This window comes from Plectropomus leopardus, chromosome 20 (assembly GCF_008729295.1).
Source record: "Plectropomus leopardus isolate mb chromosome 20, YSFRI_Pleo_2.0, whole genome shotgun sequence".
Lineage (NCBI taxonomy): Eukaryota > Metazoa > Chordata > Actinopteri > Perciformes > Serranidae > Plectropomus > Plectropomus leopardus.
In genome coordinates, this window is record NC_056482.1 from 12,220,077 (window position 1) to 12,238,587 (window position 18,511).

At 38.0% G+C, this 18,511-nt stretch overlaps 1 protein-coding gene across 1 annotated transcript in view; it reads left to right on the top strand.

The window, feature by feature from the left end:
* Window positions 1–7,563, top strand: part of LOC121959628 (astrotactin-2-like) — a 353,725-nt gene extending 346,162 nt beyond the window's left edge. Inside the window, exons 21-23 of the mRNA XM_042509044.1 lie at window positions 855–955; window positions 1,717–1,900; window positions 5,956–7,563. Coding sequence (XP_042364978.1) covers window positions 855–955; window positions 1,717–1,900; window positions 5,956–6,193 — 523 coding nt within the window. The 3' untranslated portion in view covers window positions 6,194–7,563. The remainder of the gene's footprint in view (window positions 1–854; window positions 956–1,716; window positions 1,901–5,955) is intronic.
* The last annotated feature ends 10,948 nt before the right edge of the window (window positions 7,564–18,511 follow it).

The window sequence follows — 18,511 nt, forward strand, 5'->3', positions numbered from 1 at the left end:
TTATCCAGTCTTGTTTTCTGCAGCTCAGGAGACTCTTAAAGATCAGTTAAATTTGATCTCATATACACCGTGACTGTACAAGTCTGAACAGACATGGATATGAAATGCAACTTAACTGGTTGGCTAAAGGCATACAACCATGAGGCAGTAATTTTAGTTTAGATTCAGTATGAGCAGTTTCTCCTTGTACTTCTTATTCAGAAGAATGCCGATTGGCATTTCCAAAAGGACATGTAAAGGTCATTTGTTCTTTGTTCTGAGCCGTGTGGCCCTAGATTAGGCCTACTTTTGATGCGTTGCATTTTCTCAGTTTGTCCCATCTCCTACTGCAATGTCTTGAACTGTTCACTCTGGTATATTACTAGGGTACTGAGTGGCCCTGAAGTCTGTCATGGAACCCAAAAAATTCTGATGTTTGACATTTCCAGAGAGAGGAACTTTGTCCTTATAGAGAGCTTGGAGTCAAGCCAGATGCCCCTCTGTCTCCTCTGCCGCTGTGGTACAGACTGCACTCATTTTCTGATATAATTAAATCCTACAATCCCTGGCTCCTTATTCACAAGACATTTTCTGAAAAACTATGTGATATCAGTACAATGTTATACCTGATCAAATACTCATCCTGGCAAGACCATTATCTCATCAAGCACATTATCTTGCATACCTGTCAAAAAATACTTTAAATTTTTTGTATAGTTTGAATTTTATGTGTCTTGGTCAAAAGTCTTCCGGTTAAGGTTTGGGAGCTGTTTTTCTGAGGATTTCTTGCTAATCCTTGGCACTTTTTTTTCTTACCTGGCCGGATGTTCGTCACAATTAATAAGCTTACTTTGGTTGCTTTTTTATACTTTCAGGTTTACTCTCCATGCAGTGGACAGCCGAGGCAGCCACTCTGAGTCAAGCTTTGTCTCAGTACGGACATCTTGTCCAATGGTGGATGACAGCCGAGCTGAAGGTATTGTCACCTTTTTGATTTATTTTTTCCCCTTATTGTGCTTCTTTTAATTCCAATCTGTTACTTCTTCCATCTCACTTAAATGGATAATTTACCCACAATGTGTATCACTGAAATATCCAAATCTTTTAAACAAAAGCATGTTCATTTAGATTTTTGGCAGTACACCTGTTTATCAAACTCAACATTGTACCCCCCCCAGTTATATTATATATTCTGCATGTTTGCAAGTCATAGTCACTTTACTGTAAATTCAAAAAACATCCAGTCATCATTTTATATCAGGTTTGATCTCAACTGAGAAAGTAAAAAAATCACAGAAATGAGGTCAGAATTCACATCAAGTTCTCTTTGATCACAACTCTTAACTTATCTTACAATCTGCACATGCTTGATTGCATATCATGGTTATTAAAACAAGCTGTGGTGAGCTGTAAAGGGGCACTCCACCAATTTCATATGTCAGATTCAATTCACTAATCATGGGGAGTTTGCCAGCCAGAGAGACGATATCAAGTTGCATTATGGGAAGTGTAGGATCCAGTGTATTTGATGCTTGGCCTATAGTAGAGACTTAAAGTCATCATCAATTTTTTGCCATCTGTCTCTAGCAAGTCCCCCAATGTTATAGTAGTGTAACACCAAGTTGTTGAAGTTCTCTATCAAACTATTGTCCTGCACTTTCATCTGTTTATTTGCTTTCCCTCTTTCTCCTGGCTATTTCTGTGGCTTGTGTCTGTCGCTCTTCTACCTCCTCACAGAGATAGCAGACAAGGTGTACAACCTATATAATGGCTACACCAGTGGCAAGGAGCAGCAGATGGCCTACAACACACTGATGGAGATCCCTCCTCCACTTCTATACAGAGTCCAGCACCACTACAATTCCCACTATGAGAAGTTCGGAGACTTTGTCTGGCGCAGTGAGGATGAGCTGGGCCCCAGGTGAGATGATCTGGGCGACAGCACAGTTTTGTCATAGAAGATGCATAAAATATTTCCAATTATACAGCTAGTTGTCGAAGTATTTTTTATTTATAACAGTTGTTTTCTTGGCTAGAATTATCCTTCATTTTTCTCAGTCTGCCACTATTTATCCAAGTGTCTTTGTCATCCTCTTTGATGACGTTGTTGTGTTGTGTAGGATCAATTACAGTCACCCTAAGGTTTCTTACATAACAAAAGCTGTCTGAACTGGTGCTGCCAGATTCAGACCATTAAGCCATTTCTAATGGCATAGTCTGCACCCCCTCAATGCTGTAGCACTGTTGCAGAATTGCCCAACCCGCTCCTTTTTCCCCCCACTTTCCAAAGTGCCTCTTCTGGAAAGCAAGTGGGCAAGGTCACTGTGAAAACTCTGGGGTTACAGTCGCTCCTCGCATTACCATGGTGATGCCAAAACAGTGTTTGACAGCCAAGCCAAACACTAAATTTGATAGTCAGCGTACACTAACTTGACTTCCAACTCCATTTCCTCTTCTTTCTCATAAACAAAGTTCCTCCGTGTCCACAACATGCCACCCTGACATCGCTTCACTCATGACCCTCTTAACAGGGAGCCCCCCAGCCCCTCCGCCCCCAACACTGATAGTTTTGCTGTGTTGTGAGCAGTCACTGAGACATTACTACAACATAGAGGAGAAGGGCAGCTCACTGACTTACAAAACTGCAATTGAGGAAACATAACAAAAGAACTTAAAAACATAGAACAAAACATTCATGTATGCAAGTCTGACAAGGAAGTTGGTCCAGTGCTGATGATAGCAACACGAGATCTTAAGTTACGGCCCAATGTTTTGGTTTGTCCACCCCCACTGCCTGGGAGCACTCCTTTCAAGCCATAAATAATATAATAATCGTGAAATAACTTTGGTCTGTAGGAAGATTATGCTTCTCTCTGATTGGTGAAGGGGGGTGGGAGGCACGGGTTGGCCATTGGGACTTAAATATGGGGATTTGGGGTGGTCAGATGGTGTGTTTGTGTGTGGGCAGCTATGGGGAAGGGGGGGCTTTTGGATGAGCGAGCACGGATTATTTACTGCCTGAAGTTGGCAGAGTTGAGCCTCGTTGGGGTAATTTACAAGCAGGCTCTATTGGTGGTGCCTTTTAAAAGGTAACAGAATGGCCAAGTGAAACGTAAGCACAGTCAGCTCTCCTCCAGGAGCCGACAATCCCAGGAGCCCCCAAATGTCCACCAGCATTGTTACAACTGAACACTAGCTCCTTTCATAATTATATTGTTCTCTGGACATGCTGTGAAACATAGTTACTGCATTTTTTTACCTTCACTGTAAACACAACCATTATCTTGTACTGAAATGTACTTTTTCTATTTCAACATATCAGTCTCTTTGATTTGAGGTTGTTTTTAGTTCTGGGCTGCCTTCTTTTGAAACTGTATTTGTGTTGTAATCAGTGACTTAAGATTCGGTTGCTTAAATCACATGTAACCAAATCTTTTACTTAGATGCAATGTAAAAGGTTGTGCAGAAAGAAATATTTTCTTTCATTCTTTCTTTTTTTCTTTGTCATTATGAATAGCATTGGATGTGTTTAATTTGTCCATAGCTCACATGCTTGCGAGCCTCCGTTGATTATGTGTAACAATAGATCCTACAAGGTGAATACATGATGTCGATGACACACATACAGTAAGCGAATTTAACCTCATATCCCAACCTTTTTCAGCAAATAAGTAAAAAGGATGTCTGTACTCCTTGCTTAACTAAAGACAGATGTTGATGCTCAGCAGACACTGCTTTTCAAAACAAATGGAATTTTGCCCTTCTCTGCGTGTGTTTTGCTGATTTTAGTATCTGCATGAGGTGAACCTTGAGTACTGTAGATGTGTCCTGTAGGTGTATTTCTGTTTTGGAAGTATGGAATAGATGCATGCGTTTGTTGGTTGGCATCTTCTCTGACTTTAGCTGACCTGACATATGGCTCTTTCATGCTGTAAACAGCAGCTCCAGACTCTGGACCTGGAGAGAAAATTCTTAGCTTCACTCACTCTAGACAGCTGCCTCTGGTGTAGTGTTCAGCAGAGTCAGTACCCAAGAATCCAAAATGCAATTGCATGTGGTGGTTTTGATCCAGACTGTCAGGCCATTCAGAGTGACAGGAGAGACACAGTTGCAATTCTTCTCATTTAAAGCTGTGCTTTCGTGCAGACACAGAGCCAGTGGAGGTGCAAATGAAGGTACAATGCCATATATTGTTTTCTTTCTCTCCTTTCTGAATATTTTTGTTGACTGGCTCATCAGATGAACTTTCTTGCACCAGTGTAAGTGGAGTGGCACAGCTGAGGTTGGGTTTGTGCAGATCAGATGGTGCAGGTGAATAAAAGGTGCCCTCTGTGGAATGAAATTATAGCTGAACATGTCCGATCAAGAGCACTACAAATGTTTTTATTTATTTTGGCAGCAGGACACGCCTCTCTCTCTCACACACCATCACTCATTCCTCCAAAGTTTTTAAACTACTTTCATGACTATGTTTTCATGACTGATGTAAAATGTTATAAACATATTATAATCTAGATTTAAATGCATTAAGGCTGATTTAGTGCATGCTTGATTAATACTTCCTTTCCTTCAAAAAGAAGAAAAGAGCCTTTTAAGAAATAGTTTAGAATTTTAGAAGTGGACTTTGTACGGGGTACTTATCCATAGTCAGTGTAAAACATACAATAGGTGTCAGTTGGCATGACCCAGTTTGAGGAAGCAAACTTGAGTCCAACACGGGAGTTAAGCAGTATACACCTGCAAACATATTTTAGCCACCTAAAAAAGTCCCACCTTAAAAAAAATAAATACCATTATAAATGTACACAATATTGAAAGTACTTTCACCACTTTACCTTTCTGTCAGACTGCTGTTGTAACAGGGCGGCAGTGCACTCATCAAAGCCCCCAGCTTCTACTGACCAAAAAGAAAACTGGCTGGTCTACCGCTGCTTCTATCTGTTATTTATTTTGTGTTATTTTGTGACTTTGGTGAAACCGAACAAACCGTTTTTAACACGAGATCCACATTGGAGGCGGAACCAGATGCCGAACTGCAGCATGTTGCACGCTTGCAGTGTTCACATTGGCAGCGTCATGGCTATGATGCTTCTGCAGGGCTGCCTGTTGCTATGAGTTCTGTATTTTCATATTTACAAGCACATATTCTACTCATTTATAAAGCCATGCATAGTCCTGTATTGTCAACCACACTGACCTGCAAAGATTTAAAAAGAAAATGCCTTGTGTCAACAACTAATGGGATTCTGTTAACAGAGATATTGTCAGAGGGCTTTTATTTTGAAACATACGCAAGGAAGTTTGAGCAAAACATATATTTGTATTTCCTAATTTCTGTGACAGATAAAGACATTAACACTGTAATAAAAGGTGGTCTAGATTCAATATAATTATCAAAAAGCCCCTTTTGTTGTCTATTTCTGCTGACAAGCATGCGCTGAACGCACGAAAATGAGCAAGCCACAGTTTCTCTAGTTTCTTGTGGCTGACCGGCAGCTGAGCTGAGATGCGCCTGACAAGTGCTGCTGGTGCAGGCAGCTTAGCTGCTCTAACTTGTTAACATGGGCATCGAAAAAAAACTCATCAGGTTCGGCGACAATCACGCACTGTTTCGGCATCTGGTGTGAATCTGGTGTAAGTCACACAATAACACAAACTAACTGGTGGAGGCAGTGGGAGGCCAGCAGTTGCTGTGTTCAGCACTGTTGAATAACTGTTTTTCTCAATGGAGTCTGGCTTTGATGAGCACAATATAATCCACTGTAGATAATATTCTGCCTATGAAAAAGTAACACATAAAGCCACACTTCAAAAAATCTCAATTTTCCATTTAATTTATTTCTGCATCTGCTTGTTTCAATTCTGGTTGTCAACTTAAACTTGAGGGGAAGTGTAATGGTGATGGGATTTATGGAAATTACAATTGTGTGATGATGTTGACCTCAAATTTTCCTTTTTTTTCTTCTACCTCAATAGAAAAGCCAATCTGATCCTACATAGGGTGGAGAAGATTAGCCACTACTGTCGGTCCCTCCTACGTAGCACCCACATCCAGAGCCGCACTGACACAATGGCGTATGTTTACTGCCGGAGTGAAGATGGCCGACCTCCCAGTAACACGTGGCATAGCTCTTTACATGAAAGTCGTACCACCTGCATGGAAAAGCTCATTTCTGTACAGCGTAACACATACAGCAACACCAAACTCCGATGAGACAGGAGTTTGGAGATGGAAGCGTTTTGTTTTGTTTTTCCTGCTAAATGACATCAGTGATTGATGTACCTCCTCACCCACTGCAGCAGGTGTCTCTCAAGTGACTGGTGGATTTTGAAAACCAGGAGAGCCTAAAAAAACCTCAGAATTCACTGGACATTGAGTTAAAGTTACTGAAAAATGTGGCCTACCTTTATTATAAGGCAGAGGACTAAAAAAAGAAAAGAAAAACTGGAGTGAACATATTTCTCAACTGCAAAATGCCAGTGATTGCACATATCAATGAGAAACTGCAGTGTGAACATGTAAAATATCATTCAGCCAAGCAAACTGGTTGGCTTTAATACTTTGAATGTAATATTGTTGTTCCTTTTCGGTGCTTTGAAGCTTACCTGGAACACTTAAAAGAGAGGGGAAAAAAAGGAAACATTCACTAGCATTACTTATTTGCCTTTACTACCTTATTTGAAAGGAGAAATTGAATAATTTTAAAGCCGTTTGAAGTCACTTTCTAGTTTACCCAGTAATGACAAAAGTAAAAGATTTTCTTCACGAATTTGAGATAAATGAAAAACTACATAGTTAGTCGTGTATAACATTTGATAGATTAAGTTGAGATGGCAAGGCTTTGTGCGGTAACAGGATTGACCAATAGGTGACTATCAGCCTGTTGAAATTATGCAAAGATAGAGTGGACTGAAATTATGCAAAGTGGATGGCATTCAAACATCCTATTTATTCATAAACTTTCAATTAGTGCTGATTTCAGTGCAGAAATCTGGAAATTCTTGTCATCTCTCTTTGTAAAAACTACCCTACCCTAAAGAAACTTAACTTGATTTCAAGAACATTTGTATCTCAGACTAGAAACAGACCCAAACACAGTAGATTATGATTTCATTACAAAAAAGTTAAGGCTTTTGCCACACTGAAGTCTTTGAGATAAATGCTTTACATAATTTGTTGGGTTTTGGTATGTGACTAAACACACCAACAGTACTGACACTGGAAAAAAAAGAAATCAAATGCTATTGCTAGATTTAATGATTTCCGAAAGATCACATAATATGTTTGTAAACTAATAATAAATTACAACTTGTTAGTGCAATGCGACTTTTGTCAACATGGCAGAAGTCATGTGGTTCTGAAAGAAAAATGGGTTAAGTATTATACACAGAAAAGCAGAACAGAATTCGACATGACATTGCAGTCACAATATGGTAATAACATGGTTAAAGAGTGATTAAAAATCGAATATGTTGGTTGCATCTTTGATGTTTGATCAAAATGTGTACTCATAGAAAATATGACAGCATAATAGAATAATGATATTGAGAAGCATTTTCGGGTGTTCGAACAGTTTGTGTTGAACCAGCTGTAAATGTTTGAGGGACTGTCCACTGAAAAAGTGTCAGTGATTGTAAGGATCACCTGTGGATCTTTTAATCCTCTTATTTTTTGGTCCAATGTCATATCTTCAAAGCCATGGATATTGTTTTAATGGAGATAAACAATGCCTTTTTCAGTATTTGCATCTTATGTTATATTAATTGTAATAATAAATTATTATATTGTAAATTTCAAATTGTAAAAAAGACATATGTATAATTACGTGGCTTTGATTGTCTTTTTTCTGAAGAATGTGAAATATTAAAAATGTATATTAAAACAGAAAACTTTTCTTTCATCAGTGCAATAGAGTGATACAGTTATTTAAGTTTTAAAATCAACAATATTGAATGTCTGTAAAGCATTTTTTAAACCTATTTTAACATAAGTGGTGTTTGGCAGGCCTATTGAAATACCCCCCACAAGAATTATCATTAATTATCTAAAATTGTATACCTCGTATCCAGGTGAAGTGATTCTCTCATGGATGTACTAATAATTTCTGTGAAGATTCCAATTCCAAGATGCAAATTTGTATTTGAATCTTATTATTGTTTCTGTCATACTGTGGTAGGCCATGAAAATATCATAAAAAGTTGTAGTATAATATGCCATAAATATTATGATGCACTTGAAAAAGCCATGAAATGACATCGAGTAGTATTCCATAAAAGATATAATTGAAAGTCAAAATAGAGTATGTCATTAAAAATGGGTCAAGTGTTTGTGAAGTATGCCAAAAAAGTGTCATGAAATAGGCATTTGATTTATACAGTCAGAAACATCAGACTGACATCAGATTGGCATAGGAATAATAATGGGCTGCACCTTATCTGTCATTCTTTTTGCTCTTGTCATGAACATGGTGGCCAAGTCAGCCGAGATGGAATGGAGGGGCCCACTAACTGTGTCGGGAGTACAATATTCCCCGAAAAGAGCATTCATAAACGACCTTACAATCACAACAGCATCAGTCCCAGGGAGTTAGGTGGATCCTAAAAGGACTTGAGAAACTTATCACCTGGGCAAGGAGTTTCAAGCCCAACAAGTCAAGGTCCATGGTGCTGAAGAGGGGGAAGGTGATCGACAAATTTCACTTTGTACTATCTGGAACCGCCATTCCCTCCATCACAGAGCAACCAGTCAAAAATTTCAGAAAGCTCTTCGACTTCACTCTGAAAGACTCTTCCGCCATACAGAAGTCCAGCAAAGACCTTGAAGCCTGGCTCACTAGGGTCGAAAAGTCTGCCCTGTCTGTCAGATTCAAGGTCTGGATTTACCAGCATTCCATCTTGCCCTGGATCCTGTGGCCTCTGCTGGATTACTTGGTTCTTCTGATCACGGTTGAATCCCTGGAAAGGAAGATATGATGGGTTTCTCCACAAATGGCTGGGTCTTTCCAGCAGCCTTAACAGCGCAGCACTGTAGGAGACCAGTGACATCTTGCAGCTCCCATTCAGAGGCCTCACTGAATAGTTGATGGTGACAGGACAAGAAAAGCTCTACAGTACAAGGACTCCAGGAACCAGATGGTGTCATCAGTTGGCATCGAGGTGAGAACTGGGGGGAAATGGAGGGCGGAGAGACCAGTGGAGGTGGCAGAGCCACACCAAAAACATCATAATATAGCATGTTGAAAAAATGGCTGAAAACTACATAGTTTAGTATGTCAAGAAATGTCAAAGTATAGTGAGTTGAAACAACATCCAAAAACATTATAATATAGCATGTCAAAATAGCATTTTTCGACATGCTATACTATGGCTTGTCTCTACAGGCTTTCATGTGCTGTTTTCAGCCATTTTTTGGACAAATTTTGGACAGATTTTTTGCCACACTACACTTTTTAGTCTTAGACCAATTTTTTGACATGCGGTTTTAGTTATTATGACATTTTTGGCCTTTTTAAGCCTTTTTTTGACATGCTATACTATGATGCATCTGATCAAGATATAATGAGTGGTTTTCAGCTGATTTTTGGACATGTCAAATTTAGAGGTTTTTGCTTTTTTGGTCTTTTTTTAACATGCTATTTTTTGGATTTAAGGTCGTTTCCGGATGTTTTTTCAACACTGTCTACTATAACATGCCTCTACATACTGTACTAAGTTGTTTTCAGCTGTTTTTTAGACATGTTAAATTTTGACATTTTCGCCATACTATAGCCTTGCTTTTTCATATTTTTTTCAAAATGCTAGTTTTGGTGTTTTTGGGCTGTTTCTGGATGTTTTATTCAAAACTATATAGTATAGCATGTCTCTACATGCTATAGTAAATGGTTTTCAGGTGTTTTTTGGACATGTCAAATTTTGACATTTTCATGTTTCTATGGCCTTGCATTTTCGTTGTTTTTTCAACATACTATTTTGTGGGTTTTTGGGCTGTTTTTGGATGGGTTTTTTTTCCACACTTCATAATATAACATGGTTCTTTATGTTATACGAAGTTGTTTTCAGCTTTTTTTCAGGTCATATCAAATTTTGACATTTTCATTTTTGAAACTTTTGCCTTACTATAGCCTTGAATTTTTGCTCATTTTTTCCACGTGCCAAATTATGGTGTTTTTGGCCGTTTTTGCAACTTTCTTTGCTATGGCGTGTCTTTGCAGGCTATTCTAAGTCGTTTTCAGTGGTTTCCAGCTGTTTTTGGGAGGTGTGAAATTTTGAAACTTTTGCCTTACTATAGCCTTGGATTTTTTTTGTTTTTTCCAACAATTTGGTGTTTTTGGCCGTTTTTGCAACTTTCTTTGCTATGGCGTGTCTTTGCAGGCTGCTATTCTAAGTCGTTTTCTGGTTTCCAGCTGTTTTTGGGAGGCGTGAAATTTTGAAACTTTTGCCTTACTATAGCCTTGGATTTTTCAACATGTTACTTTTTGTGTTTTTGGCCGTTTCTGGATGTTTTTTCAACACTGTATACTATAACAGTATAACTTTACATGCTCTACTTAGTGGTTTTCATCTCTTTTTTTTTGGACATGTAAAGTTTTGACATTTTCTCCATACTCAAGCATTGCTTTTTTGATCATTTTTCAACATGCTCTTTTATGGGTTTTCGGGCCATTTCTGGATGTTTTTTAAACACTGTACAGTATAGCATGCCTCTACATGCTATACTAAGTGGTTTTCAGCTGTGTTTTGATCATGTCAAATTTTGACCTTTTCGCCATACTATAGCATTTCTTTTTTGTTTTCTTTTTTTTAACATGCTATGCTATGGTGTGTCTCTGTGAGCTATAATACGTTTTCAGCCATTTTTCGGACATGTCAAAATGTGAGATTTTTACTAATGATATAGTATGTGGTTTTTGCCACTCAAAATCAATGTCATAGTATAATAAGTTGTCTAAAATAGTATAAAAAGGACATTCTAAAGTATGTTGTCCAAAATGGCATAAAAATTACATGGTATAGCATGTCTTCCAAAATTGCAATAAAAAGTCATAACATAGTATGTTGCCCAAAATACACAAAAATGTCATAGTATAGTATGTTGTCCAAAATACACAAAAATGTCATTGTATATATGTTTTCCTAAATAGTTTAAAGAGGTCATAGTTTACTACGTCATCCACAAATAGCATGAAAAAGTCATAGTAAAGTATGTCATCCCAAATAGCATCAAAATGTCATAGTATAGTATGTTATCCAAAATGGCACAAAAAAGTCACGGTATATAATTGCATTATGTTATTCTGTATGTCATTATTTTTGTCATTATATAGCCCATTTGGTAGTTAGGTATCCAACACTCCCACACTTCCTTGTTTAATCTTGACCGCTTGTCTTGTAGTGTGTTTACATCATATCAAAAGAAACCAAAGAATGAGATGTTGTTGTAATAATACTAATTATGATAGATCTTAGCCTGTGCATTGACAGATACATAATTAGGAGACATATAAATCGTATTGCTATGAAAACTTACGTACAGCAGTTTCTGTTTTGCAAAACAACAAAAACCTTAGCATGTGCTTTTTGCACTGCAGATGTTTGATAACAGAGACTGTGGTAAACAGAGAGCTCACTATACGGTACAACAGTGGTGATGACAAAATTAATGGCACCCTCGCCATGACCACATCCGGTCCTAGAAAATGAAAAAAACAGGCCTTTGTTTGTTTCTGCCTCTAAGTGATTTTGTTTTTTTGATATAGCCTACAATGTAGAAAATGAAAATCAAACCTATTTTAAATAAAGCTTATTCCTTTTGACCATGAAAAAGAAAAACACTTTGTATTTCAATTTTATTTTTTGCATTTAAAAACAAAAATCCAATAACCACCCTTTTTTTATTTTTATTTTCAATACCCGTTGTTGAACGGAAAATCCAGTGACCAAAAGATAGATGAACCGCCAGGTCATACAGTCATCAGAGCAGAGTGAACATACTGGACGTATGCCTGGCTGTAAAGTCTAACTAGAGCTAAGAATTATGACCAACTAAAAGTTTTGACTGGTGCACCAGTTAGACTGAGGGCTTGTGTGTGTTCACTCGGCTCTGATGACCTGAAATATTTTTTAAATCTTCTCCATCATGTCCTTAACTCAGAGCTTCACTCTTCTGACAGTGCATGCGTGAAGTGCGGAGCCGCAGCAGAATGACTCCATCAGAAATAAGAAAACATTTTTTTTAAAAAAGAACAATGTCAATTTGACTTTTGTTGTTGTTTCTTGTTTATTTGATTTTTACTTTTAAGTAGATCATGAGAAAACAAACGTCTTTCTTCAGTACTTGGTTTATACAGAAAAACAAATAAACAAAATTCTCATTTGTTTTTTTGTTTTTTAGTTTTTGAGATAGAATTGAATAATGAATGAACAGATGATAACCGGACCTTGCCTGAACTGGCACAAGACCTCAATGGCAACAGCAGACAATTTTTTTTGGCTATATAAATGTGGGGCTAATCCATACACTGGTGGGTACTGTGGCACTGAAGTGCAAAACACAACAGCAAATCACAAAACACAACCACAAATAAGAAAACAACGCGGATAAGAAAACACAACCGCAAATCAGAAAACAGAACAGCTATAAGAAGTAACAACCGCAAATAAGAAAACACAACCGCAAATAAGAAACACAATGACATTAACTTCTAACAGAAAAGGTTGGCACCTGTGGGCGACATGATTGTTTTAACCAGAAGGACATGCTGCTTTCACGTGATGATTTGCTGTTGTGCTTTCTTATTTGCAGTTGTGTTTTCTTATTAGCCATTGTGTTTTGTGATTTGTCGTTTTGTTTTGCACTTCAGGGCCACTATAGATAGGGCTCAAATCAATTTCAAAATTTCAATACAAGTAATACCGCCCTCTTAACGACCAGAAATGATACACAAGTTAAGATGATTACTATTGGATGATTGCACTGACTCCTTTTTCACACACAACACCAAACCATCAGATGGAGACGGTCTACTCTGCGGGCACACACACACAGAATGAGAGAGAGAGAGAGAGAGAGAGAGAGAGAGAGAGAGAGAGAGAGTTTGCCTAGACATATTTAAACTCATTCCCTTTGGCAGGAAGAGGAAGCAGGCTGCTCCCTGTGCTGTTCCTCCTCAGGTGTGGATATAAAGCTTTGCCCAGCACATTTTCTGTCTGTGGGCGTATGAAAATGAAACAGTCCATTTTGACATTTCAATTTCCTAACTCCGGTTTGGTTAGCTACTAGCTAGTTCTTATGGTGGTAGTGGTAAATGTTAGCTGGTAAAGGCGCACAAGAGTGACGCTAAGCTTTCCCACTGATCTCAAGTCAGTGATATGCTTACGTTGATAACTAACCCAGAGATTTAATAAAAGAGGGGCGATTCCACTCCTGAACTTGGATCAGTTAAATGTGTGAAGCTGTCGCCATCACTACACGACCCTGATTTACGCAATGAGGATGCGGAGGCGCTGTTGGACCTTGTCAGTTGGTGAGCACAGTATACAGGCAAACATAAATGAAAATGAAATGAGTTGATGTGGTACTTTTCTTGGTTGTTCAGTGGTAGGGCTAAGGTGGGGCTACGGCTATTTCTGATAGGGCTATAGCCCAACCATGCCTTACCCTGCAGTTGCTTATGCAAGACCTCAGTGAAGAGAAGCCCATGCGGTACAAAACACAACAGTGAAGTTGCACAATATCATAGCAATATTTGGATCAGAATTAGTTACCATGATGGCAAAATAAGACTCAGATGAAAATAACTGTTATCAGGTTTTAACTCTGCAATTGTAGAATGCAGTGCAGTGTTGTGATTTCCAAGGTTTTACCCAATTTACCACATGATCCAGCTGAAAAATATTTACATTGAGCTGGAAAAGGGAGGAAATCAGTCACTGAACTAACAGACAAGCCATGCCCTATGAATTACTCTAATTTATATCATTAACTGAAGGTGGCTATGCCTCTCTGCATGTGAGCTGCTGGGAAGCATTTTCTTTTTCCATCTCCCTCAACAAACTATTCCTTTAAGCTCTGATCCAGTTTCTTTCCAGTCATGCAACATTAACTGCACTTTAAAAATCAGTAGCTTGATGTTCATTCTCACAAATTAGGCCATTAACGTCATTGGTGTGCCAGGAACAGTACTCACATTTCGATGCCAATGTATCAATGATGGCTTAAAGAATGAGCTCCTCTTTTGAAACCACCTCAGCTCTTTCTGTATTTTAGGGCTCACTTTGGATCTCCTGAAAGAAAGACACTGTGTACAGGCAAACAAGAGTTAAAAAAAGTCAATATAAAACAGCTTAAAATTAACATGGACACACTTTTGCAGCAGCGATGGCAAAAAAAGAACTGACCACACTCCTCAAGCTGATGTTCACTTTAACCAGTGTTTTATTTCTACACAATAAATGACAGCAAAATGAACATGATACTCATCTTTATGACTCTTCCTTATGAAAATATAGTACACATTAGACATGTTTTGCCATGTACCAGAGCACCAAAAATATATATAATTGCAACTGTGAAAACAGAAACATCGACTGAAACATAAAAGTCCAATCTGTTGTATATGTGCCTGAAAAAGTGCATACTGTGTAAGAACCAAAGAGAGAGGAGGCCATCAGAGGGAGGGAGGGACTACTGAGTCTGATGGCTACCTTTACAGTGTTGGTGAAATTCTCAGCAAACACAAAGGCATTGGGATAAGACTTGACAATATACAGTATGACGTGAGGAGGAACAAAAGCTGTTTTGCAGACAAAGTTTGAAATGAACTTCTCAATGCGTGACAAGGATCAGTCAAGTTTGATTATGAGGATCAATTCCAACAGACTCCTAAGACCTGGTAATGACCATTATGATTTTATTCATCTTGACAACAAATAAATAAGTCATGACTCAATGGATAAATTCATGGTTTAGACAACTGACAACAGTGCTTGTACTAAGCCATTATGAACAAATAAATGCTGACAGCAAGTGGTGTGGTAAAGCATCACAGGTCTTTTTTCTTTTTTTTTTCTCTCTGTCTTGCAAGTGATACTTTGACACAATGCACAACATATTCACGGTTCATCTCTTTGTATAATAGTTATGATAAAAATCAATCCAAGAGTTACTCCCAAACAGTTAGTACATGTTTTGCAAATACAATCATCATATAATATTATTTACATCTTAAAATATATTTGTTGAGCAATCGGGTACGAAACATTGCAGTAATACCACTAGATATCCACATAATATGTAAATACACTTCTCTTGTACTTCCCACATAGAAAAAAGGACAATTAACCTTTTTTTTATTTATTGAGGGATTAGGAAACAGACATAAGTGGACCGTTCTATAACCAGAGGCCTGTGAGAGGTACTTCATGTGTTACAATACACAAAGAAAATGTCTTACAACAAGATGGCACATCAGTATTTTTCTCCACAATGATCTGAGCAAAAAGATTAGGGCTTCAGACACTCTTTCTTATACTCCCCGTCACTTTGTAATGACTTTGACACGAAAAAGATTCTGCCATTTTTAGATGAGCAATACAACAACCAGGTGTGTTAAATTAGAAACAAAGGAGCGACTGTTGGTGGAAACAGTGAAGAGGTATCAAAGCCTGTCAAAAAAGACTGCTACACAAATGATATTATGTGATAAGCATAGGTTCTAGGTGAGGAGAACTGTGTTCCTTCAGCCTAACTTCAAAAGGCTCTGTAAGCTGGGCAAACATCCTCTCTCATTTTCACAGGGCCAGCTTGACCCTGGCAGCCCCGCGCAGGCATACCTGACAGTGACAGATGAGGCAGTGTTTCGAGGAGTGGGGAGGCGGAGGTAGGGAGAAGAGTGAGGAGAGGGGGTGTTGGGAGTCCCAGAAAGGGATGGCTGCCACCCCCAGGAGAAACTCTGACTCATTGGCCTCGGCTTGTTGCCAGTCAGCGCTGGCCACCCCTGGCCCAGGGGCAGCCTCTGTGAGTACACATTTTCACACCTGGACAAATAGCTAGACAGGCCAGGAAAAGCAGCCCACCCATCCCTAGCTCTGCTCCCTGCCCACCTTCTACTTTTCCGCCATCCAAGAACACTCTATCTGGGACACCATCGGCTGCCTTCTGACCTTCATTTTTGACCCCTCTATATGCCACTTCTCCTGTCCTCACCTGGCTGGGTACATATATCCCTCGTGCCTTACACTGGTATGTCAAAACATTTGCTATATTATGGATTTATGACCATTATATACTTGGTTCTCTTTTCACAACTCCTGGTACATATGACTAATGTGTGCATTTAAAAAAAAAATAATAATAATACAAAGAAAACTTTACATTCTGGTTTTAAAGAGAAAAAAAAAGATACACTGCACTCAGTAACATTTGAACATGTGATGAATCCTCATTGGATGCAAGCAGTGTCCATCTACACTTAATGACCAATGAGCCAAGTTCTCTGTGTTGTTCTTGTGTGGTTGTGTGTCCGATCAGTGCGTGACAGCAATGATCACAACTTGACAGAGACAAAATGACAGTTTTGACTCACAACCAATAATGTTTTTTTTTTTCTCATTTGTTTTTGTTTATAAGAACAATGTAAAAAATAACTTACATGGACATTAAATATAACTTAAAAAAGTATAACACTCTCAATAAATAGTTCTACTATTTACATCATTGTTATGAGACGCAAAAATGTCACTAAAATACCAAAAATATAGAAGCAGCAAACATTACAGGCATGAGGTACAGCAAGGGATCCTGTGATGACTACAGTAGAGAGGTGATGTCCTCATCCAATGTGTAATCTTATACTTCCTTCCATGAATATCTTGGTTAACTATGGCTTATGGGTACCTTCTCCAATATTATAATTTTTCAAGTTGACATGCAGTCACATTCTTTAGCCTTTCTGCTAGTAATAACGATCTGTTGTTTTGGTATCCAGACATTGACTAATGATACAAGTAATCATTGAGGAGAGTATTATATATAGTTAGTCAAAGTATTTGGAAGCAATTCAGGTGATGTGAACTAGAATAAAGGGAAAGATCCAATGACAAATTTCGGATTCATCCATTCAAACGGCTAGAATGGCTTTCCAGTGACCTCAAAGGCAGATGATGAACCACAGTACTGCATGTCATCAGCATAGTATAGTGATTGCAGGTCAGTTTCTCCCCACTGGTGACAGTTCTATGTAAAGCAGCAGTATCTGGAGTAATAATATGACATATAATTTGATAATATCAACATAATACAAGTTTTTTTTTGTCTTTTACCAGGACTATATATGTTTTTTCATATAAAGTGTTAAATGCAATCTTTGTAGATGATGCAATCTTTACAATGTCCTTGTGAAATTTCATAAAAGTTACAAAGTCTCTCAAGAGTCCCTTTTTAATTGGAATTCCTTCATTTAAGCTTTTCCTTCCTTGACATCTCTTGGTTTCTCTGACAAAATTTACACCTTTAACCTAAGATGATGTACTACACACACATCAGGGCACATCAAAAGACAAACTAATTTGCAGTCTCTATTTTAAGGGGGGATTTGATTGATAGATGTATGTATGGATATGTGGTTCATAGTGACAATACCTCTCTACTTCATTGATAACCTCTTATGCAAAGTCAGTCTAGGTTGAAGAGGAGCATCTATGGCCGGATACAAATAAAAACACTACTGATAGGAAAGCTAATAGCAATACAGGGAGTCAAACAATTGAATATCATAACATACAGTTTGTTTCAGATCGCCGGTCTGACAATAGCAGCTTCTAAACATTTTTCCGAAAGATATACTTTTTCTTCTTACATGGAAACTAAAAAAAAGTGCAGTAAATGAGGTCAATAATACAAACACTGATTAAATATGACATTTTGTAAAAAAAAAAAAAAAAAAAAAAAAAAAAAAAAAAAAAAAAAAAAAAAAAACATTTTTCAATGCTCCTGTCTATCAAGAACATAAAGTAATATTTACATGATAATTTTAGATTTTTTTTTTCTTTGTATTTGGTGGAAAATAATACGTTTTCACTTTCTCTGCATGTTGCGGAATTGTGTTAGTTCTTCACTAACATGAAGCTATAGAGCTTTTATTGATGAGGATAATCTGGAATGCTCCAGCAGCCTAATATGAGTCAGGGGGACTTTGCCATTGGTCCAGATGAAACAAAAAGTCATAATCATGCTGGTAGTAACCATGACTATGGTTGCAGCCGAATAAGAGCAGCAAAATTTGGACCAATATGCGAGGCAGCCTTCAAATGTGCATGAGAAAAACTAATGTATATGTGTCTGGAATGAAGAATAACAAAATACAAAGCTATTGTAGCAGCCATATAATCTAGAGAAGTTCATTGGTGAGGACGGACACCCGAGTTCACAATACTGAAGTGCTGATTGGAATAACCAAGTGCACTTTTTACTGCAGAGACACATGTAATGGTAAAATCAATTACTTAAACACGAGACCCAGATGAGACTCTTAGG